The sequence below is a fragment of the Podarcis erhardii genome (genome assembly GCF_964252035.2).
Source record: "Podarcis erhardii genome assembly, chromosome: 7".
NCBI lineage: Eukaryota > Metazoa > Chordata > Lepidosauria > Squamata > Lacertidae > Podarcis > Podarcis erhardii.
In genome coordinates this window covers 8984625-9008178 of record NC_138511.1, presented here as the reverse complement: position 1 = coordinate 9008178, position 23554 = coordinate 8984625, and the positions used below count along the sequence as shown (strand labels likewise).

Below are 23554 nucleotides of genomic sequence, written 5' to 3'. Positions count from 1 at the left end.
CTCCTGTCACCTCTCTGAGATGCCCCTTGTCCACCCACTCATAGTAGACTTTGATAGAACAGGGTGGGGACGCCACTCCTGCCCCCCGTTGCAATGGTGATCCTGGAGCCAGCTAGCCAGCCATTTTGCCACCGGAGGACGTACCTGTGCCTGCCCCCAACAGCAGCTGCTCTGGCTCCTCTGTGCCACACACAAGGGGTACAAGCACCGGGCCTCTTCCCCAAAGCTGGGGGGAAGGAAGGGGTATGGGGAAAGGGTCACCACCGCTCTGAACTGTTTGAGGTTGCTCCTAGGTTCAGGGCCTTCCGTTCTGGTAGGCAGTGCGGGCTGCATAACTAAAGTCTCATTTCGCAGCTTGCAATGCATTGCATTCCATCCTCTTGGGACGCGGGTGGCGCTGTGGGTTAAACCACAGAGCCTAGGACTTGCCAATCAGAAGGTTGGCAGTTCGAATCCCCGCGACGGGGTGAGCTCGGTCCCTGCTCCTGCCAACCTAGCAGTTAAAAAGCACGAAGTGCAAGTAGATAAATAGGTACCGCTCCGGCGGGAAGGTAAATGGCGTTTCTGTGCACTGCTCTGGTTTGCCAGAAGTGGCTTAGTCATGCTGGCCACATGACTCGGAAGCTGTACGCCGGCTCCCTTGGCTGATAAAGCGAGATGAGTGCCGCAACCCCAGAGTCAGCCATGACTGGACCTAATGGTCAGGGGTCCCTTTTTTATTGCATCCTCTTGCAGCCGGCCAGTGGACCTATTTTGGACATTCCGGAGGTTTCTGATTCCTATTGTGGGGAAGGCTCAGAGACCCGCTGCGACCAACCAGCTACACACTTTGAGGATAAAGATTGCTCGACTTTGGAGTGATCTTGGCTCTGCACTTGTCGCACCTGCGGTTAAAATACCCAGTGCAGCTGTTGCGGGTGTTTCGTGGGACCAGTTTCACCTTATGCAATCAGCTGGTGCGGGCAAGGTGCTGGCGGCAATGTGACTGTGTGCCCCCTCACCCTTCCTGGTTCATTAAATCTAGCAGAGAGGGGCTGACTGGTTGGTTCCAGAGCGTGGCTAACTCTTCACTAGTCCCTGCTGCACTGAAAGCGGCCGTAGTGTGTCTTTGCCTAAAGAAACCGGTTCTGGACTGTTGGATGGGAGCAACTATCGACTAGCTGCAAACACCCCGTTTTAGGCAAAGGTGGTAGTGGGAGGCGGGGGGGGGGGCAGCTGCAAACATTCATAGAGGACACCAATTATTTAGATCCATTCCAATCTGGGTCCGGATCTGGCCACGGAACCAAGTCAGCCTTGGTCACCCTGATGGATGACTTCTGCAGAGAGTGGGACAAGAGGAGAGCAACTTTGCTCCAATCCTATGTTCAGGGTAGAGTCCAGAGAGGAGCACTGGGATAGTGCCTTTTAGCCCCCTGGCAGCTCTGCTATGGGGCGCTGTGGGGGACTAATCACAGTTCTACAGTGGTACCTCGGGTTAAGAACTTAATTCGTTCTGGAGGTCCGTTCTTAACCTGAAACTGTTCTTAACCTGAAGCACCACTTTAACTAATGGGGCCTCCTGCTGCCGCCGGAGCACAATTTCTGTTCTCATCCTGAAGCAAATTTCTTAACCCGAGGTACTATTTCTGGGTTAGCGGAGTGTGTAACCTGAAGCGTATGTAACCCGAGGTACCACTGTATTTGGTATCTACATGAAGACACTGGGATCAGTTACAGTGGAATCTTAATCTGTTACAGGAGTTCATTCGATTCCCAAAATGGTTCGGGAACCAAGGTGCAACTTCCTGCAGCCAATCGGAAGCCGTGGAAGCCACGCTGGGCGTTCAGCTTCCAAGGAACGTTCGAAAACTGGAACAATCACTTCTGGTTTTCGATTGTTCGGGAGCCGGAACGTTCAGCTCCCAAGGCTTTCGGGAGCCGAGGTTCCACTGTATTAGGAGTTTGGGGGTGAGAGGCCTTCAATTCTCCCCAGGCACCTTCTCCCTCTGGGGCAAAAGGGTCCTGGGAGCCGCTCCACCTCCCCACCGGCCCTCAACATCCAGGCTGAGTCCCTGCATATCTCTGTTTATTGCACAAAGGTCACAGCTGCCCAGTGGCAGCGATTGAGGAATGAGGGACTGGGATTAAGGCAGCAGAAGGCTGGGCCCCTTAAAGTGGAGCCCAGCAGCAGCAGGCAGGACACTTCCCTGAGTCTCTGCGTTGAAGGCTGGCGGTGTGGGCGATGCCCTGGAGACTGTGCCCGCAACAGCCTCTGCCCATCTGTTTCTTGAGACATTGCGCCACCTGGAGTCCAAATTCTGCAAGCGCCGATTCAGAGGGCAGTGCTCCTCCTTTCGTACCGTGTGTCCACTTTGGGCTTCGAAGGCTGGCACCCAAAGGGATGGGTGAGGGAAAGACAGAAGGGCCTCCCTTCTCCAGCGAGGGCGACGGTGGCAACACTGGAGGGCGGGGGTGGGGGGTGGGGGCCCTCACAGCAAGTGCTTATTGCGCCTGGGGATGATTTTGCGTACTGTCCGGCGCTCAGAAATGTTCCGCTTCACCTTGACCCCCGCAGGCAGCCCGTCCACGTTCAGGGAGGGGCTGGAGTGGGACTTCTGCAGGGACGAGCAGGCCTCCTCGGCCGGCAACTCGCCTGCCTCCCCCAGCCGGACCTCCCACTGCTCAAGGTCCTCCGTGTCTTCGCCGGCCAGCTTCACCTCCAGCAGCCTCACGTAGGTCTCGTAGCGGCGCTTCTGCACAAAGGGACGAAAGAAGGCAGGGCATCATGTGGGGGGTGGGGAGGGGAAGGCCGCCTCTGGCCGGCAGCACCTGAGGGAGTCAACAAAGGCAGGCGCCCCTCACACACAGGGACCAGAGAGAAGGGTCATCCTGTTAACAGAGGATTTCTCCCAAGCTTCACTTTCTCACCCAGGATTAAGGATGCAAAAGATGTCCATAGTTAATGTTTTTGTAGTCTAAAATCACGTACATTGGTACCTTGGGTTAAGAATTTACCGTATTTTTCGCCCTATAGGACACACTTTTTCCCCTCCAAAAATGAAGGGGAAATGTGTGTGCATCCTATGGGGCGAATGCAGGCTTTCGCTGAAGCCTGGAGAGCCCCACCGCCAGCCCCACAAGCTCAGGGGACAGCGGGGAGGCGGAACGCCGCCATCCCACTGTCCCCCGACCTGGTTTGGAGGCTGGCGACGGGGAGAAGCTTGCTCCTCCCCGCTGCCAGCCCCGCAAGCTCAGGGGACGGCTTCCCGCCCCAGCCTGGGGGGGAAGGAATAATTTTTTTTCTTTATTTCTCCCCCCAAAAAACTAGGTGCGTCCTATGGGCCGGAGCGCCTTATGGGGCGAAAAATACAGTAATTTATTCCGGAGGTCCGTTCTTAACCTGAAACTGTTCTTAACCTGAAGCACCATTTTAGCTAATGGGGCCTCCTGCTGCTACCGCACAATTTTTGTTCTCATCCTGAAGCAAAGTTCTTAACCTGAGGTAATATTTCTGGGTTAGCAGAGTCTGTTAACCTGAAGGGTCTGTAAACTGAGGTACCACTGTAATTATCAAAGCTGTAGAGCTTGAAGACACCACAAAAGAGTCGTCTGGCCCAACCCTCTGCGATGCAGGAATCACAACTGGAGAATCTGACAGGTGGCCCTCCAAGAAGAAGAAGAAGAGTTTGGATTTGATATCCCGCTTTATCACTACCCTAAGGAGTCTCAAAGCAGCTAACAATCTCCTTTCCCTTCCTCCCCCACAACAAACACTCTGTGAGGTGAGTGGGGCTGAGAGACTTCAGAGAAGTGTGACTGGCCCAAGGTCACCCAGCAGCTGCATGTAGAGGAGCGGGGAAGCGAACCCGGTTCCCCAGATTACGAGTCCACCGCTCTTAACCACTACACCACACTGGCTCCCCCCAAATCTATAATAATAATAATAATAATAATAATAATAATAATAATTTTTTTATACCCCGCCCATCTGGCTGAGTTTCCCCAGCCACTCTGGGAGGCTTCCAATTGAGTGTTAAAAACAATACAGCATTAAATATTATAAACTTCCCTAAACAGGGCTGCCTTCGGACGTCTTTTAAAGATGAGATAGCTACTTATTTCCTTCTGCTTAAAAGCCTCCAACAAAGGAGAGTCCACCGCTTTTCGAGGGAGTCCGTTCCACTGTCAAAACTGCTCTTACGCTCAGGGTACATAACCACATTCAATAGTGGCAGGTAACGGCAGATTTTTCTTTCTTTCAAAGGAGCAGTAGTGAAATTTATTGAGACAGATGTGTTGCACTCACTGGGGAAGGTTGCAAAAGACCTCAGGACTGCGAGGAGACATTTGGATAAGGAAAAGCTCAGAGCCAGCAGCCTGAGAGCAAACCAGCCAGCAAAGACCTCGACAACATGCAAACTCTTCATTCGTAAAAACCTTGCCCTGGAGAAGTTATGTACAGTGGTACCCCGGGTTAAGTACTTAATTCATTCTGGAGGTCTGTTCTTAACCTGAAGCACCACTTTAGCTAATGGGGCCTCCTGCTGCCGCCGCACCACCAGAGCCCAATTTCTGTTCTTATCCTGAAGCAAAGTTCTTAACCTGAAGCACTATTTCTGGGTTAGTGGAGTGCGTAACCTGAAGCATATGTAACCCAAGATACCACTGTATATCTTTACAAGTTCCGTATTTTCCGCTCTATAAGATGCACCAGACCATAAGACACACCTAGTTTTTGGAAGAGGAAAACAAGAAAAAAAATATTCTGAATCCCAGAAGCCAGGACAGCAAGAGGGGTCGCTGCGCAGTGATCCCGCTTGCTGTCCTGGCTTATGGGATAGCCGCGCGCAGCCTCTCCCGGGCAGGGGGAGCCTTCATAGGGAGAGGCTGTGCGCAGCTAAGGCTCCCCCAAGAGCCGCGCTCCCTTTAAAGAGCACGTGGAGCGTGTGTAAGGCTCTTTAAAGGGAGCGCTGAGCACAGCCTCCTGCCTGCATTCGCTCCATAAGACGCAAACACATTTCCCCTTACCTTTTAGAAGGGGGAAAGTGTGTCTTATAGAGCGAAAAATACGGCAGGTGTTCTGACCATTCAAAGTGGGGAGGAGTACAGTGGGAGCATCCTCTGCAGGTTCCCCTCCCACCCCCTGCAAAAGACAGGCCTGGTCCTTGCCCACCTCGTAGAGCAAATATTCCTTCTTGAGCTGATACTCTTCCAGGTCCCGGCCCCGGCCCCGCTTGCTGGGTAGGTTCCGCTGGTGCTCCAAGAGGTCGTCTGACACCTGGTCCATCCAGGATTCGTGGGAAAAGTGCTGGTCCTCCTGCAGCAAAAGGAACAGGTTGTTGCTCAGCCTTACCTGCCCAGAATCTCGCAGGATGTTGCAGCTGGGGAGCGAGTCACAGAAGGGTTTGGGGCAGCCCATGGGCTGTGCTCTGATGCCCACCCCAGATTCCCCCATCCTGCCATTTGGATGAAGAGGAAGAAGAGTTTGGATTTGATATCCTGCCTTTCACTCCCCTTCAGGAGTCTCAAAGCGGCTAACATTCTCCTTTCCCTTCCTCCCCCACAACAAACAGTGGGGCTGAGAGACTTAATAGAAGTGTGACTGGCCCAAGGTCACCCAGCAGCTGCAGGTGGGGGAGCGGAGACGCGAACCCGGGTCCCCAGATTACGAGACTACCGCTCTTAACCACTACACCACACCGGCTCTCATTTCTGTGCACCAGCCACAAAGCAGCCTGTTGAGGGACCCCCAGGACACACACCAGGGAGTTCTTGGAAGGTGCCGTCGGAAGAACTGGCCGGATGAACTTCCTCTGGGAGCCCACAGCTGCTGGGAAGGGTGGCGAGGAGAACATGGCAGCCACCAGGTTTATGCGGGAAACCCAGGAACTCATTTCCGCTGCGGTCCTAGGGAAACGGGAGAGGGCAGGGAGAGTTATATGAATGCACGTTTCTTTTTTCCCCTTTTAATTTTAATCTTTGTTATATTGCAAAGTAAACACATCAAAACAAAACCATTAAGAATCATATCCAATAAAACAGAAAGAAAAAGTAAAGAAGAAAGAGACAAAATGCAAAGAAAAGTAGAGAGTAAAAGAATAAAGAAAAGTATAAGATTTCAATATCATAAACAATATTTTACGAAATAATAGACTTCCATCACTCTCACAATTCCTTCCACCTTTCATATTTTATCTGTATTTCAGTATTATTTTCATCTTAATATACTTCCCCTTTTCCATTCACAAGGTCATTCTAGACACAGCCAATTTTTTGCATTTGAACCTTGTCTTTCTAAATAGTCAAAGTTCTTAACCCGAGGTACTACTTCTGGGCTAGTGGAGTCTGTAACCCAGTGTGTTTGTAACCCGAGGTGTATGTAACCCGAGGTACCACTGTATACAGCCGTATCCCAAGAGCCATCACATCCCAGCAGGCAGAGCTGGGCTTCAGCCGAGCAGGATTGCGTCCCATGCCTCTCCTCCTCCTGCTAGAATTTGTTTACTGTCGGGCCTCTTCACCCGGTTAAACGGGAACAGCAAAAAACACGACTCCCCAGGACTGCCGACGAAGACTATAGTCAGCATTTTAATGGACAACGTCAAGTGACAGGGACAGATTTTGAGGCACGCCAGAAACCAAAGCCTGTTTCTTCGTTTTGAATACACCCTTAAAAAACTAAAACTGTTTGTTCTACGCTTGCTGGTTAAGAATGTTGCTGCTGCATCGCTAATACCACCAGAACTGAAGTGACCCCGTCTTTCCGAAAGGGATTTACTGCAACCTGCCCAAAGCCAGCCATTGTTGCTTTTTTTTTTGGATCTGTGAAACTTACGAAACACTCCGGTAAGGAGGAAGCGGCAGTGGCTTGGGGAGGCTGTCTCCTTTGGACCCATCCATGACAGGTGTGCTTCTGCCTCAGAGGGAGTCAAAAAGAAATTCTGAGCTAAGGAGGTAGCCTTGGCTGCCCGCAACAGAGGTCTGCAAATACTCACGGGGCTTGAAAGAGGAAAATGCGCCAGTCTGCAGTCTGCAGCCGGAAGACATGGGGCCGCTTGGTGTACTTGCTGGCCTTCTCGGCCAGGGCGTGGTGAACCCCGATGGGCTCCTCTGAGGCAGAGGCGTCTGGCCGGCTCTCATCCTGCGAGAACAGCAGGGGCAAGCTGAATCGGGGGTGCGGGGACACAGCAGAGATTTTGCCTGCAGCGCTAACCCCAGGTAGATGAGCTGAGAGGCGCCCGAGGCCAGCCAGGCTAGGCGGGCAGGAAGCCAGACCCAGGATAACATGCACAGAGCCACATGCAGGGTCCAGGGTGGAACTGAGCCGGCAGTCAGGGCAGAGGGTCCTACTCAGCCAGCCTGGGAAGAAGCCCCTGGTTAAAGAGACACACAATGGTCCCTCTAGCTTAGGACGCCCTAACCCAGATGAGCAGAGGCTCTCCAGGGTCTCAGGTGAAGAAGAAGAAGAGTTTGGATTTGATATCCCGCCTTTCACTCCCTTTAAGGAGTCTCAAAGCGGCTAACATTCTCCTTTCCCTTCCTCCCCCACAACAAACACTCTGTGAGGTGAGTGGGGCTGAGAGACTTCAAAGAAGTGTAACTGGCCCAAGGTCACCCAGCAGCTGCATGTGAAGGAGCAGGGAAGCGAACCCGGTTCCCCAGATTACGAGACTACCGCTCTTAACCACTACACCACACTGGCTGTCATGGTGGAGGTGGAGGGCATTCCCAGCCCAGCCGTACGGAACTGAACCTGGGACTTTCTGCATGCAAAGCAGGGCTCTCTGCCTGCAACTGTGAGACTCCAGGGGTCAGAGGAAAGGGTGGGTGGGAAGTAAAGATGCCAGAAGAAGGGCCAAGCCAGCTGGGGAGGCAGCGCAGAATTGCTGTATTGGCTCTGCTGGGGTGCAGCACAGCCCTGGTCTCCCACGGGGAGGGTGGCCTAGGAGCGCAAGTCCTTTGGTTTCCGTGGTGGTCTGGCCTGCTCCTGGTTACCTTGGAGAAGTAGAGGACCATCCCTTTCAGCACCGTATGAAACATCTTCCAGCCTCTCTTGCCCCAGGGCGCTGCAAAAGAGTGAGATGGGGAGCGGTCAAGTTGGGTCCCCCGCCTGCCCCTTGGTGCTCTAGGGCTGCCCAGGAGGGGCTGATGTCCCCTTAGGACTGAAGGTTGCTTTGGACTGTAGCAGGAAACTCCCCCCCCCCATCATTCAGTTTGTACAAACTTCAGGCACACTCACACTCACTCACTACATACGCTACGCTTCTGTTATAAATTCACAGAAAATCAACCATACATCAGATTTGCACTGTTCCACTTTTATTTTACTCCATGAAGGAAGGACTACAAAATGGGGAAGGTTTGATACGGGCCAGCCCAGCACATCCACAGGAGCCCTGCCCAGTTGCTATGCCAACCCTGATGGTCCTAGACAGAAGACAATCAAGATCACAAAGAACTTGCATATGGGAGTGGATTCAGCACGGACTGGAACAAAGGACAATAATCAGATCTTCCCTCAGGGGGCAGGAAACTGCCAACTCCCCTTTGTCTCCTGGAAGTGACTCATGGGGAGGGGGAGAGAAGGGAACCAGCCAGGTGACAGGACACTCAGGTTACCACCACAACTCCTCCCTCGACCCCTCCTTTCTGTAACGTATGTATGATGTTTCTGGGGGTGGGCTTGAACTAGAGGACGGGAATTTCAAAAGTTTTTATAAGGTCTTGCACACCATTTTTCTGTGTCTTTCCTCTCACCTGCAAATGAGGGGAGCACCCTGTTGCAACAGTCAATAAAGGCCAAGCCTACAGGCTGCTGATTTGCTCCAATTTACTCTGGTTGGTGTCTTTACTTTTTGTCCAAGGGAGCCCTCGGATTTTTCCGGTAACAGGACCACTGTGGCACAAGTGTGCCCCAACCACTGCCCACTCCCACCCGGCTTGCCCACAGGCCTGGCATGCATGTGAGACGGCTGATATCTCTCGCAGGCCCAGGTCCCTGTGGGCTGCTGCCCGCCGTGCCCCCGGCCCAGCACTCACTCTTCTTGCCATCAGCCTCTGCGTGGACCTTGCGCGCCAACAGGCCCTGCCGGTAGGTTTTCGCCTCGGGGTCGTGCGACAGAGTCAGGAAAGGGTTGGCTTTCTTCTGGCCGGATGCTGAGGGTGAGAGCAGCGCGGCGCTGAGCGACTTCTCATCATCATCATCATCATCCCTGCAGCAGACAGAAGGAGAAAGAGGCTTCGTGAGGGTCTGTCTGAAAAGGCCTTTCGGGGGACAGAGGACAGGATGAGCAACAGCTCCTGATTCAGCCCCTGCAGAAAACAACTCCTTTTCCGAAAGCTGACATGACTGCCACAGGGGCGACCCCCCCCCCACCAAGGCATTGGGCTGCCCTCCCCTCCCACAAACAGAAGCTGATCCAACTGGAAGCTGAATCTGATGTCAACATTGATGTTGCTTAGGGGAGTCATCTGTGGAGGAGGACAACTTAAACACATTGCGGAGTTCCCAAAAACAGGCCAGAGGCAATTGTATCTCATCCAGCAGAGCTTTACTGCTACTGAAGGCAAATGAGCATAATGGCCACAAATCCAATACAGTGGTGCCCCGCAAGACGAATGCCTTGCAAGACGGAAAACTCGCTAGACGAAAGAGTTTTCCGTTTTGGAGGTGCTTCGCAAAATGAATTTCCTATGGGCTTGCTTCGCAAGACGAAAATGTCTTGCGAGTTCCTGTGGGTTTTTTTCCCCTCCCCCCCCCCTTTTCTAAGCCGCTAAGCCGCTAAGCCGCTTATCCGCTTATCCGATAAGCCGCTAAAAGCCGCTAAGCCGCTAATAGCGCTAATCCGCTAAGCCGTCAATGGGCTTGCTTCGCAAGACGAAAAAACCGCTAGACGAAGAGAATCGCGGAACGGATTCTTTTCATCTTGCGAGGCACCACTGTACATTCAGGATTGGCGCAGTCCATAAAAAATCCAGTTGCAGCAATCTTAACTCAAATTTACAGTAACTTATAAACCTTAACACTATAGCATACAGAACAGAACACCACACCAGAACAAAGAGATAGAAAGAGAAAGTAAGCTCTGGCTCCTTCTGGCCTTACTATTATAGTCAGCATGATCGTGACAGAAAGATAACAGAACCAGTTTAAACCAGCTGTTCTCAGCTTCTCGGAAGGAATAACCCAAACAAGAACCTTCTTCCTGTTCCTTTCACATAGAAAGAAACCTTCCAGAACCCTATTGATTTAAGGAAAGATCTCTACACAACAGATCAATACTTTCTGTACTAAGAAATGCAAACTGACAAGGCCACAGAGCCACCCACGTCCCAGTAGGGAACCTACTGTGAATTGAACGTAAGTAAACTTCTTATCATTACTTTTAAAAGAAGACTGTTGTGTCTTTACTCTTTTTAAGAGGGATAAAAGGGGAATTCACCAGGATCAAACCCAATCTGGAAAAGCCAGACAGGACTGCTTAACTCAAGAGATTCAAATGAATATACCAACTAGCTTCCTATTATATACTGGGGAATGTACTCTACAACTGACTCACTAGCGTGAGCGAGGAAGGATAATATTAATCAATATATCCTCTCCTTCTATCCACCACATTCCCACAATTCTATGGTCCCCGTGGTGGGAGAGACCGCAAAGGCAGACCAGGGCAGCTGCCCCCAGCCTCAGCCTCTGTCCTTCACCTGAAGTCCTGGCTGTGAGACACCTTTGGGAGCAGACTGGCTGAAGATTATTTCCCAGTCAATTTGTGGCCCCTCAATTCTCTCTCTCTCTCTGCCCCCAGGGCATTTGGGGCTGGAGGGCTCCATGCAGGAGCAGCCATGGGCCTATCATCTGCCCACTCAGAAATTCTGACACCCACCCACCCCCCAACGTTGTTGCCACCACCTTTACTTACGCAGCCCATTCTAGTTTCTCTTGGCGGATGGAATGATATAGCTCCTAGAGAGAGAAAGCGCAAAAGAGCACCATCAGTCTACGATTCCCTCTTCACATCCAGGCCCCACCATGCCGCTTGTCCCCCCAGGACCCGCCACACCCCCGAGGAGTCAAAGGAGTCTGGCAGAGCAAGTCTGTTAGGATTTCCCCTTCCCCTCCCAAACCGAGCACCTGATCCCTTGGGGACAGAAGCTCAAACAGAGCACGATGCCAGAGGTGCTCAGAGTCATGCTTTCCGCTGGACGAGACGGAACGCTTTAAAAGACATTTCCACGTCTTAAAAAGGACCCAGGAGCGTCTCCCATTCTGTGTCCCAAGTTCCCAACACAGAGACAATTTTTTTGTATGGGGGAATTTCCAAGCGGACAGCTGCCTGTCGTCCCCCTGGCTGGCACCTTAAGTGGCAGGAGGCTGCCTACCTCTGTACAAAGAAGGCCTAAGTAAGGCTGTCTGTCACAGGGTGTGGTGGTTGCTCGAGAGTAACCAGGCAGGGCTCCGACCTGTCTTTTCCAGGCTTTATTCTTGGTGCAAACTATTTGCAGTGAAGAGCGTCGTAAGTTCATGTCTGGCTCAATCGCTAGCAGAATCCGGGAGTGGTCGGTTTTTGTACCTCCCCCAGCATAAAAGTCGCGTCACCCCCAGCCTTTTCAGCCCCTCCCTGTGCCGAAGACTACTGTGCAGAATGGGCGCTGGCAAGGGTGCACTTCCCACCTCTCCGGTTTGCTCAGACTCGGGGTTGAAGCTCTCCCTCCTGGCTGGAGAAGGAACTGCTTCTCAAGATTTTCAGAGGCTCCCTATAACACAACTGCCCTTCCATCTCTCGCCCCTGAGCTGATGGCAGTTCCCTGACACTGCCCAACCAAGCTAAGCCCCCAGTCTCTCCACCCCACCCCCCGAGGACGAGGGGAAAGGGCTCCCTCTCCTTTGTACCTTCAGCTGTTCTTTTGGGAAGTTCGTGCCACCATCGTTCAGCCCGTCGAGATTGGTGAGGAAAGCCTGGCAGGTCATGCTCCGCCCGATATTCTGCGTGCCACAAGCAGGGAAGGGAGTAAAGGTGCACATCAGGCCAAAGGTAACGCAACGTCCAGATTGTGCTTCCCCCAAAGCCCCCCTCCTGTTTCCCTTCCCTACACGCACAGTTAGACCCAGAAGCGCGAGGTGGGAGGCGAGCCCTCTTTCCATTAGGTCCCCTGCATACAAAAGCCACCCCCCCATCCCCCATGGACTTACCTGCCCGTGCAGGTCAGTGTTGAGGAGCATGATGGCACAGGTGAGGGTGTGAACAGCATCTGCAGAGGGAGGGAGGAGACCGAGGGGAAGGTCAGGGGAGGCCCACAGGCTCAAAGGACCCAGGCCCCCTGCTCCCAGAACGCCAGCAAACCCCCTTACTCAGAACAGGGGCTCAGGACCAGCAAGGAGCCTTGGGATGGAAACCAAGAAATGAAAACAAATCTTCCTGCCTGCAGTTCCTGCTCTTAACAGGAGCACAATGTCCCAGGCCGGATTAGAGGTGCAGCAGAACCTCTTTTGGGCCTGGACATTTTCAATCCCCTATTAAAGTCTGCAGCCAGCAGACCCAGGTTCTGAGACCCCCCCAAAGACATGCAAACTGGGCAGGCCCAACTGCCCGGGAAGGCAAGAGAGGGCACAGCCCCTGACCCCACCCCACCCACCTTGTCCTTCTGGCCAACCCAGAACTTTCGAACTTTCGACAGGAAGCGATGTCCTGAGAGGTGCGGTGCAGTTTGGGGAGGACCTGTGAGCTGCAGAGTGGGATGAAGGGCAGGTGTCTTAGCTATGCAGGAAGGAGAAGAAGCCTGAGGCTGTGAGGACTGGCCTTTGCTTGGCTTAGAGAGCCAGTGTGGTGTAGTGGTTAAGAACAGTGGACTCGTAATCTGGTGAACCGGGTTTGATTCCCCGCTCCTCCACATGCAGCTGCTGGGTGACCTTGGGCTAGTCACACTTCTCTGAAGTCTCTCAGCCTCACTCACCTCACAGAGTGTTTGTTGTGGGGGGAGGAAGGGAAAGGAGATTGTTAGCTGATTTGAGACTCCTTAGGGTAGTAATAAAGTGGGGTATCAAATCCAAACTCTCTTTCTTTTTTCCTGCAAAGCTCATTTTTGCTGGGCAAGACATACCGTATTTTCCGCACCATAGGACGCACTTTTCCCCCTTCAAAAATGAAGGGGAAATGTGTGTGCGTCCTATGGAACAAAGACAGCATAGCCCCGCGACCCTCTGCCGGCTGGAGAGGTGATGCGTGGCTATGGCAGGAGCCTCTATGGCCGCGCGCCACCTCTCCAGCCGGGAGAGCGCACGCGGGGCTAAAGAAGCCCCGCTTACCCTCTCCCAGCTGGAGAGGTGACACACAGCTATTGCAGCAGCTTCTTTAGCCGCTCGCCACCTCTCCAGCCAGGAGAGCGTGCACGGGGCTAAAGAAGCCATACCCCGCGACCCTCTCCTGGCTGGAGAGGTGACGCGCGGCTATGGCAGCAGCCTCTCTGCTGCGCGCCTTTGTGCAGCTCCCCGACCTGCTCTTTGGGGCTGGTGGTGGGCTTCCCCCCGCCAGCCCCAAAGAGCAGGTCGAAAGGAACCTGAAGCCTGGGGAGCGAGAGGGGCGGTGCGCACCGACCCCTCTTGCTCTCCAGGCTTCCAAGGTAGCCGCCTGAACGCACCTTAAACGGCACCTTGTTTTAGAGGGGGAAAACAAGAGGGGGAAATTCACCCCCTCTCTGCGCAGAGCCTCCTGCCCCTTCGCTGAAGGGGTGCTGGGCAGAGAGGGAGGGAAATTTTTCTCTTGTTCTCCCCCCTCTAAAACAAGGTGCGTCCTATTGTCCGGTGCGTCCTATGGTGCGAAAAATACGGCACATCGCAAGAGACCTGCTCCTTCTAATGCCCACCGTAACTGAAAATGCACCATGTTGTCATCCTTCTGTGTGCCTGGAGGGCTCTTTAAGGACTGTGGCTGTTTGCTGCTGCCCAGAGAGGGACTCACCTGCTGCTGAGGGCCTGAAGGGCCTGGCCTGGCCTCCTTCCATCTGGGCAGAGAGGGCTCCGTTTTTGTTTTTTAAATTGCTTTTGTTTTTTATCTATGCCATTTTAAATTGTAACTGATACTGATGCTATATTCTCAGTGTGGCGTTTGCCCTCCTAGGTGTGTGACATCATACTGGGTTCATAATGAAAGGGTTAACTGGAAACGATGCCTTATGAGGAACGGCTAAGGGAGCTGGGCATGTTTAGCCTGGAGAAGAGGAGGTTAAGGGGTGATATGATAGCCATGTTCAAATATATAAAAGGATGTCACATAGAGGAGGGAGAAAGGTTGTTTTCTGCTGCTCCAGAGAAGCGGACATGGAGCAATGGTTCTAAACTACAAGGAAAAAGATTCCACCTAAACATCAGGAAGAACTTCCTGACAGTAAGAGCTGTTTGACAGTGGAATTTGCTGCCAAGGAGTGTGGTGGAGTCTCCTTCTTTGGAGGTCTTGAAGCAGAGGCTTGACAACCATATGTCAGGAGTGCTCTGATGGTGTTTCCTGCTTGGCAGGGGGTTGGACTCGATGGCCCTTGTGGTCTCTTCCAACTCTATGATTCTATGATTCTATGATTCTATTATTCTAACTAATTGTAAAATGACTAACCAATGGGAACCCAAGGAGAGGAGTTAAGAGTTAGAGTTAGGGTGGTTGAGAAGTCAGTCTGGAGTTAGAAGAGACAGAGAGGATAAGTCTGAGGGTTGGGCTAGTCTGATGTGAGAGATGGAGAGAATTTGTTAAGAGGAGTCAGTCAAACAGTTGAGAGTCAGAAGGTATTAGGAAGGTATAGGCCGGTAAAGAAACTAAAGTTAAGAAACTGACAGGATATTATCTGAGAAACCATAAACTTGTTAATGCTTATAAAATAAACTTGTTTATTTGGTACAATTTTAACAACTCTCTGGACTCAGTGTTTTACCCGAGAGTAACGGGTTGATGGCAGCGGGGAAGCGAGCACAGTGGTGGCACAGGGATCAATAGACCGTTAAATGTCCAGGGATCCTGTGTGATCGCCACACTCAGTTTTAGATTTTATGATTTATGTGGAAATCGTTTTCCATTTGGTTGTGTACTTTTGGATGTGTTTTATTTATTGCTTATGACTTTTGTTACGTTGGCAATTATATAAATCTTGTCACGTTGTAAGCCGCCTTGAGCACTGTTAACTATGGAAAGGCGGTATACAAATAAAATGATGATGATGATGATGTTTTGACAAGGGGTAGGAGCAGGGGGGGCAGGAAGGAATAGCTGTTCTCTCTCTCTCACACACACACACACCTGCCCAGATGTGCACCTTGCTACAGAAGCTGTGCAACAGGACAGCTCACACCCTCCAGAGAAATCAGGGTGCCTCCAACTTCAAAGTGTGCAGGCTTGTCGGCGGTGATGCCACAAGCAAAAGCCACAAAACCTTCCAGCACATTCTACCATATGTGGTGGACGTGCAAGATGACAAAAGCATATTGGGAAATGATTTATAATGAGTTGATTTTAAAAAATAATAGTAAAAACTTTTTTGTGAAAAAACCAGAAGCTTTTTTATTAGGAATTCTAGGTCCAGAAATACTAAAGGAGCAGAAAAGATTGCTTATGTATGCTATGACAGCTGCGCGAATGTTATTAGCCCAAAGATGGAAGGAACATAAAGTACCTACAAAAGAAGAATAGCTGACAAAGATGATGGACTATGCCGAAGTGGCAAAAATGAAAGGGAAGATCAGAGATCAAGAGGATAAAAAATTCAATAAAGAATGGGGGTAATTTATAAGTTACTTAAAAGAACACTGTAAACAATTAAAAACATCAGCAGGATTCTAAAAAACCACTTGCAATGTAATGAGAACTATGGTGAGAATTGAGCATTAAGAAAATGTGGAGAACATTATATGATGCATTTTGAAAATAATAACTATGGAAACCACAGAGGGGCGGAGGAAAGTTCAGGAATTCAGAGAATCCTGTAATGACTTATTTGTGACAATACCGTATTTTTCGCTCCATAAGACGCACCTAGTTTTTAGAGGGGGAATGCAAGAAAAAAAGTATTCTTTAAAGGAAGCACTGAGCAGAGCCTGTATGCATCCCAGGCTCTGCTCAGAGCTCCCTTTCACGAGCCGCGTGGAGCGTGTGTGCGGCACTTGCAGGCTTTTCCCCGAGGAGGGAGAAGGGCAGCCCATCACTGCATTCGCTCCATAAGACGCACACACGTTTCCCCTTACTTTTTAGGAGGGAAAAAGTGTGTCTTATAGAGCGAAAAATACGGTAATCATTAAAGCTAAAGGTGAATAAAATTTATTTTAAAGCCACAAAACCTTCCAAGTGGAAAGGATCCCGCGCAGTTCAGGATACACATGGGCCACCTGGGACTGTTTGCACACTGACGCCCAAACTGCATGAGACGAGGGATCCCTCCCTACTTCATTTAAGCCCTGTCTGGGGCTGCAGGTGAAGAGCCGGCCTTGCTGGCTGCCTTACCTGGGCTGAAGCAGACCTCAGGATTGCAGCTGTGATAGCGCTCGGAGAAATGCCGCAGGATCCGCTCCCGCTCCTGAGTCTCCCCAGTGAGCACAAACGCCTTCAGGAAGGACCTGCAAAGAGGAGGGAGAGAAACGCGTGAGGAGAGGCAGCCTTGAGGCAACTGCCCTCCTCTGCCGACTCCCAGTGTCAACTACATCACTCCACGAAGCTGGAAGGAAGCTGGGACCTCCCAACAGCTTCTGCCTCCTTCCCAAGGGTGGAGCTCAGCCCACACAGGCGGCAATGGTCCAGGGACAGTAGGGGAGACAGGATTACGCCTCACCTGGTCAATTCCTTGCCCATGTCAGCAGGACCTGCAGCCAGAATCCTGCTCTCTCTCCCCTCCCCTCCCTTCCCCTCCCCTCCCCTCCCTCAAATTATCAAGGACCCCTGCTGGGTGAGGCCTGTTTCTGCCCTCATAAAGGTAAAGTAAAGGTAAAGGGACCCCTGACCATTAGGTCCAGTCATGACCGACTCTGGGGTTGCGGCGCTCATCTCGCTTTATTGGCCGAGGGAGCTGGTCATGTGGCCAACATGACTAAGCCGCTTTTGGCGAACCAGAGAATTGCACGGAAATCACCGTTTACCTTCCCGCCGGAGTGGTACCTATTTATCTACTTGCACTTTGACGTGCTTTCGAACTGCTAGGTTGGCAGGAGCAGGGACCGAGCAGTGGGAGCTCACCCTGTCACAGGGATTCGAACTGCCAACCTTCTGATCGGCAAGTCCTAGGCTCTGTGGTTTAACCCACAGTGCCACCCGCATCCCTTTCTGCCCTCCTAGAATAGCCAAAACAGGAATTCCACCCCCCTCCCACAAACCTTCCTCTCTGCTTCACATGGTTGCTATATTGTAAGTGATCCCTTCAAAAAAATGACTGCTCTCTCTTTTCCCCCACTAATACAATACAATGTAAGTTTCTGGTTGTAACCTGCCGTGGGGCCCTTTTGAGGTTGACCCAAAGTGTGTAGAAACCTAGGGCAGCCCCCTGACTCTCCCGTTGGGCTGTTCCTTGGGAGGCCAAGACCTCCTCCTGCTTTGGTTTAGCGTACTTCCCAGGGTGGGGGACACGGCCACCCGCCTTCCCATTCAAGAGCAAGGTGGAAAAAAACACACGACCCCACAGTAAGGAGCGTCACCTCAGGGCTTGGTCCAGGGTCTGTCCGCTGAATTGGAAGAAAGAGAGGTAAGCTTCTCTCACCAGCCGGCTGAAATCGTTGCTGTGGACAAAGACATAGGAGAAGCTCAGGACCCCCCAAAGGAATCGGGGAGCAGCCTTATGGGGAACTCACACACCACCACTACCACTCTGGTTTCTCCAGCATCAGCTGCTGCCCCCCCCCCCAAGTCTGTAGAGGGACTCCCAATTCTGCCCATGGGCTCCTCAGCCCAGCCCTCGTATTCTTCCCACAAAGCTGGCCAGGTGCAAAAAAGGGGCAGCCCCTTTCCTGCACCTCTAGGAACAGCTGGGCAAGAAGGGGTTACAGCAGGTAGCAGGTACCTCGGGTTAAGAACTTAATTCGTTCTGGATGTCCGTTCTTAACCTGAAACTGTTCTTAACCTGAGGTACCACTTTAGCTAATGGGGCCTCCTGCTGCTGCCATGCTGCTAGAGCACAATTTCTGTTCTCATTCTGAAGCAAAGTTCTTAACCTGAGGTACTACAGTGGTACCTCGGGTTACATATGCTTCAGGTTACATACGCTTCAAGTTACAGACTCCACTAACCCAGAAATAGTGCTTCAGGTTCAGAACTTTGCTTCAGGATGAGAACAGAAATCGTGCTCTGGCGGCAGCAGGAGGCCCCATTAGCTAAAGTGGTGCTTCAGGTTAAGAACAGTTTCAGGTTAAGAATGGACCTCCGGAACGAATTAAGTACGTAACCAGAGGCACCACTGTATTTCTGGGTTAGCAGAGTCTGTAACCTGAAGTGTCTGTAACCTGAAGCATCTGTAACCTGAGGGACCACTGTATCTGCCCTTCTGCTACCCCAGGCACCAGGGAGCTGCTGGCCATCATTTGCCCATGCAAATCCACTCCAGTGTCAGGATGACTTTTCAGCCCAGAAAGGGTGCCACCAGGAAGGCCTGGCTTGTTTAAAGTTCCTGCTCATTGCAAGAGCATAAGAACATACTGAGAAGAGCTTGCAGGATCAGGCCAAGGAGGATCAGGCCCAGCATCTTGTTCTCACTGTGGCCAACCAGATTCCCGTGAGAAGCTCACAAGCAGGACTCAAACAGAAGCACAACTCTCCCCTCCTGTGGTTCCCAGCAGGAGGCATTCAGAAGCATTTTTTTGTCCAGATGTGGAGGCAGAGCCTAGCTAGCAGCCCTCAATATCCCTCTCCTCCTCTGTGAATTTGCTCATTTAACGCCATCCAAGTTGCTGGCCCAAGCCTGCCTCCTGTGGGAGTGAGTTCCACAGGTTAACCACGTGCCTCAAGAGGCCGCAGCCGTGTCTAGCTAGGAGAGCAAAAGTGTAGTGATCAGGTGGGATTGCTATGAGGAATTATAACAAATATAGGGTAAGCCATCTGTGTCAGCAATGAAAGAATTGCGCTGACTGGGTTTAAACTACTTTGATATGATTCTTGATCAATCCACACCTCTGCATCCCTGTTCCATTCCTCTTTCTTCACAAGTCAGGTACCCACTTAGACAGGCAGGCGTCCTGCGTCATCAGAGACAGTGGGCAGTTTCTTTGATGTAGCTTTTCTGATATGTTAATCTTAGGATGTTAATCTTAGGGCCAGGAAACAGGTTTCACATAAAGGTGCTCATGATCGCTGTCCTCCTGGCCACCCTTCTTATCATATGTACTGATTGTTTATGACCTCTGGGGTTGCTGAATGCGCTCCTTTGTAGTTTTCATTCGTTTACCCAAAAGTATGCATGCCTAACTAGTGTTTGTAGTTTAACTTTGTCCCCACGTGGGGTTTGTTGAAATGCTCAGAAGAAATCTGATTGGTTCACTCTGTAAAAGTTCTTTTCTGAATAAAACGACCTGGGCCGAGCAGTGGCGTAGCGTGGGTTGTCAGCACCCGGGGCAAGGCAAGTAATTTGCGCCCCCTAACCTGTGGATTTGCACACCGTAACCCATGGATTTGCGCCCCCTAACCCTAACCCCCAGATGTTGCGCCCGGTGCAGCCGGCCCCCCCTGCACCCCCCACGCTACGCCACTGGGGCCGAGGGGTGGAGGGACAGAGATTATTATACGCACCCTTCCCAGAGTCTTGCTGGTTCAAGCCTCTGGGTGTATTTTTATTAATCAGAGTTCAATCCTTCCTTTCCTTTGTGAACACCTCACAAAAGAAAAAGGGAACTGAGCCGAAATAAGCCAGCTGGGCAGGAAGGCGATCTGACACACCACTCCAACCGGCAGAGAAGCCCCTGCCTCTGTTCCTGATCCAAGACTCCCTTACTTCTTCCGGAGAAAAGAGGCCACCTGCGACCTCTTGAAGCCATCCAGGTGGTAGAGCCGTGTTGCCAGCCTCGTCGCGGCAGCCTGGTCCGCAGGAGGGGTGCTGCCGTTGGCGTGGAGAATGCCGTTGGGCTCTGCCTGCTCCTTGGCGGGTGGCGTCTCCTCCCCTGAATCTGTGCCCTTCCCAGAGGGTGGCTCTTCAGGGCGGCTGCAAGAAGGGAAAGCGATTACAGTGGTGCCTCGCAAGACGAAATTAATCTGTTCCGCGAGTCTCTTCGTCTAGCAGTTTCTTCGTCTTGCGAAGCAAGCCCATTGACGGCTTAGCGGCTTAGCGCTATTAGCGGCTTAGCGGATAAGCAGCTAAGCGACTTAGCAGCTTAGAAAAAGGGGGGGGGGAGGAAAAAAAACCCGCAGGAACTCGCAAGATATTTTCGTCTTGCGAAGCAAGCCCATAGGAAATTCATTTTGCGAAGCACCTCCAAAACGGAAAACCCTTTCTTCTAGCGGGTTTTCCGTCTTGCGAGGCATTCGTCTAGCGGGGCACCACTGTATAACAACACACAACAAGATGGAAGAAGTGAAATGTTGAGATCACACATGGGTGAAGGGGAGTGGGGGGTATATGGGAACCTGGCAGCAGTCACGAAATTAAAAGACGCCTGCTTCTTGGGAGAAAAGCAATGACAAACCTAGTCAGTATCTTAAAAAGCAGAGACATCACCTTGCCAACAAAGGTCCTTATAGTCAAAGCTATGGTTTTCCCAGTAGTGATGTATGGAAGTGAGAGCTGGACCATAAAGAAGGCTGATCACCGAAGAATTGATGCTTTTGAATTATGGTGCTGGAGGAGACTCTTGAGAGTCCCATGGACTGCAAGAAGATCAAACCTATCCATTCTGAAGGAAATCAGCCCTGAGTGCTCACTGGAAGGACAGATCCTGAAGCTGAGGCTCCAATACTTTGGCAACCGCATGAGAAGAGAAGACTCCCTGGAAAAGACCCTGATGTTGGGAAAGATGGAGGGCGCAAGGAGAAGGGGACGACAGAGGATGAGATGGTTGGACAGTGTTCTCGAAGTTGCGAACATGAGTTTGACCAAACTGCGGGAGGCAGTGGAAGACAGGAGTGCCTGGCGTGCTCTGGTCCATGGGGTCACAAAGAGTCGGACACGACTAAACAACAACAACATTTATAATATAATTTGTTAATTGTGTTGTATTTAAATATAGCAAAGGGAAGCCTAGAGCAATTAGATGTATATTAATTGTATATTAGGTACCGTATTTTTCGTCCTATAGGGCGCACTGGCCCATAGGACGCACCTCGTTTTTTGGGGTGGGGAATGAATAAAAAATAATTATTTCCCCCCCCAGCCGCGGCTGCCGCCCCAAGCCTTGCACACACCTGCCCGAAGCACGGGGCACCCTCCGGAGGGCTCCGCGTGCTTCGGGCGGCATGCTGCCGCCCCAAGCCTCGCGTGCCCGGTGGGAGCTCCTGCCAAGTGCACAAGGCTTGCAGACACTCGCCCGAAGCACGGGGAGCCCTCTGGAGGGCTCCTTGTGCTTCGGGCGACAGGCTGCCGCCCCAAGCCTTGCGCGCTCGGCGGGAGCTCCTGTCGGGCGCGGAAGGCTTGCAGACACTCACCTGTGCGCACCGATGCCTCTTGCTCTCCAGGCTTCAGCGAAAGCCTGCATTCGCCCCATAGGACGCACACACATTTCCCCTTCATTTTTGGAGGGGAAAAAGTGCGTCCTATGGGGCGAAAAATACGGTAATCTTTGTAACAGGCTTATGTTAGAAAATGAATATGGATTTTGAATTTGATGTTTGTAATTTTTTTGGTTTTGAAATAAAAAAAAATTAAAAAGGAAAAAAAAGAAAGGAAAGCGAGAGGCCAGTTGCAAAGCAGGGAGCTTTCGGTGGGGAGGGGTAGCAGCCACGTCCCATGGAAAAACACTGAAGCTGCTGCCCTCATCTCTGAGTAGTGGCCAATTCACATGGTCCAGCCCAGGGTGATGCCACCTCTGTTTTCAGGCTAGGACTGTCAGCAATCCATCTATACATCATTTTCGTAACATTTTCTTTTAATGCACTGCATGTGGTAAATGTATAGGAAAAGAGCTAAGGAGTGTTGGAAACGTAAAGAAAAGGAAGGTAGTTTCTATCACATGTGGTGGACTTGTAAGGGGGTAAAAGCTTACTGGGAAATGATATGTAATAATAAATAAATAAAATTTTATTTATACCCCGCCCTTCCCGGTTCAGAAAACCAGGCTCAGGGCGGCTAACAACAAATTTAAAACACTTAATTAATGCAACAAAAAACAGCATAAAAGACAGTATAAAAATTGAATAACAATAAATTCAGAATTCAAAAATCAATTTAAGGGGAAAATATATAATGAGTTAAAGAAAATGTATAAAAATACTTTCGTTAAAAAACCAGAAGAGTTTTTACTGGGTATAGTAGGGAAAGAAATACCAAAGGAAGATTTAAAAAAACTGTTTATGTATGCAATAGCTGCAGCAAGAATTCTTTTAGCTCAAAAATGGAAGCAACAAGAAGTCCTAATGAAAGAAGAGTGGCAGATGAAGATGGTGGACTTTGTGGAATCGGCGAAGCTGACGGGAAAAAATCCGAAACCAGCGTGATCAAGCATTCCAAAAAAATTGGAGTAAATTTATACAATATTTGAAGGACCATTGTAAGCAATTAACAACATTAGCAGGGTTGTAAAAAGACTGGTATTGATAATTGTTCTTTCTCTGTTTAGGTTTATTTAAAAAATGTGATATTTTGAAGGAGTGAAACGTAAATTGGAAAACGTATAAATGCTTTGAGATAAAGGTTAACTTTGAAAACCGTGAGGCAGGAGGGAGGGAGGGAAGTCGCAGGCTCTTATGAGCTAAAGAAGTAAAATGGATAAAGATGATGTGTCTAAATACAGTGGTGCCCCGCAAGATGAATGCCTCGCAAGACGAAAAACCCGCTAGATGAAAGGGTTTTCCGTTTTGGAGGTGCTTCGCAAGACGAATTTCCCTATGGGCTTGCTTCGCAAGACGAAAATGCCAGCAATCCAAAGCCAGACTGGCCAGCAGGTGCCCCCCTCCCTTGAAAGTGGTCTGGTCTGAACTGACAGGAATTCTTGAGGGAATGAGGACCCTGGAACTAAAAGGAGGTGCAGCCAGGGAGGCATAAAAGAGACCCTGAAAGACCCTGGACAGTCAAGTTAGCGAAAATGTATAAAGTCAGTAATAAATGTTGGAAATGTAAAGAAAAAGAGGGAACATTTTATCACATGTGGTGGGAATGTAAAAAGGTGAAATGCTTCTGGGAGATGATATATAATGAGTTGAAAAAAATGTTGAAATATACGTTTATAAAGAAACCAGCAGCATTTTTATTGGGCATTGTGGGGAGTGACATAAATAGAAAGGAATTTAAGCTCTTTTTATATGCAATAACAGCAGCAAGAATATTATTGGCCCAAAAATGGAAGCAAGAAGAGTTACCGACGATTGAAGAATGGAGGATGAAGTTAATGGACTATGCAGAACTAGATAAACTAACAGGAAGGATTCGAAACTGGCGAGACCAGAAATTCACGGAAGACTGGAGTAAATTTACGGACTAT

At 50.7% G+C, this 23554-nt stretch overlaps 1 protein-coding gene across 4 annotated transcripts in view; it reads right to left on the bottom strand.

Moving 5' to 3' along the window:
- Positions 1–2051: 2051 nt before the first annotated feature.
- LOC309345400 (uncharacterized protein) overlaps positions 2052–23554 on the bottom strand; it is a 33627-nt gene continuing 12124 nt past the window's right edge. For all 4 annotated transcript variants that reach the window (XM_081868431.1, XM_081868432.1, XM_081868434.1 and 1 more), the window contains exons 5-16: positions 19921–20127; positions 17639–17719; positions 16458–16570; positions 12173–12231; positions 11873–11965; positions 10902–10945; positions 9022–9194; positions 7978–8048; positions 6978–7123; positions 5745–5889; positions 5156–5299; positions 2052–2735 (exon numbers count right to left, since the gene is read on the bottom strand). In XM_081868431.1, coding sequence (XP_081724557.1) covers positions 2472–2735; positions 5156–5299; positions 5745–5889; positions 6978–7123; positions 7978–8048; positions 9022–9194; positions 10902–10945; positions 11873–11965; positions 12173–12231; positions 16458–16570; positions 17639–17719; positions 19921–20127 — 1540 coding nt within the window. In that variant the 3' untranslated portion in view covers positions 2052–2471. The remainder of the gene's footprint in view (positions 2736–5155; positions 5300–5744; positions 5890–6977; positions 7124–7977; positions 8049–9021; positions 9195–10901; positions 10946–11872; positions 11966–12172; positions 12232–16457; positions 16571–17638; positions 17720–19920; positions 20128–23554) is intronic.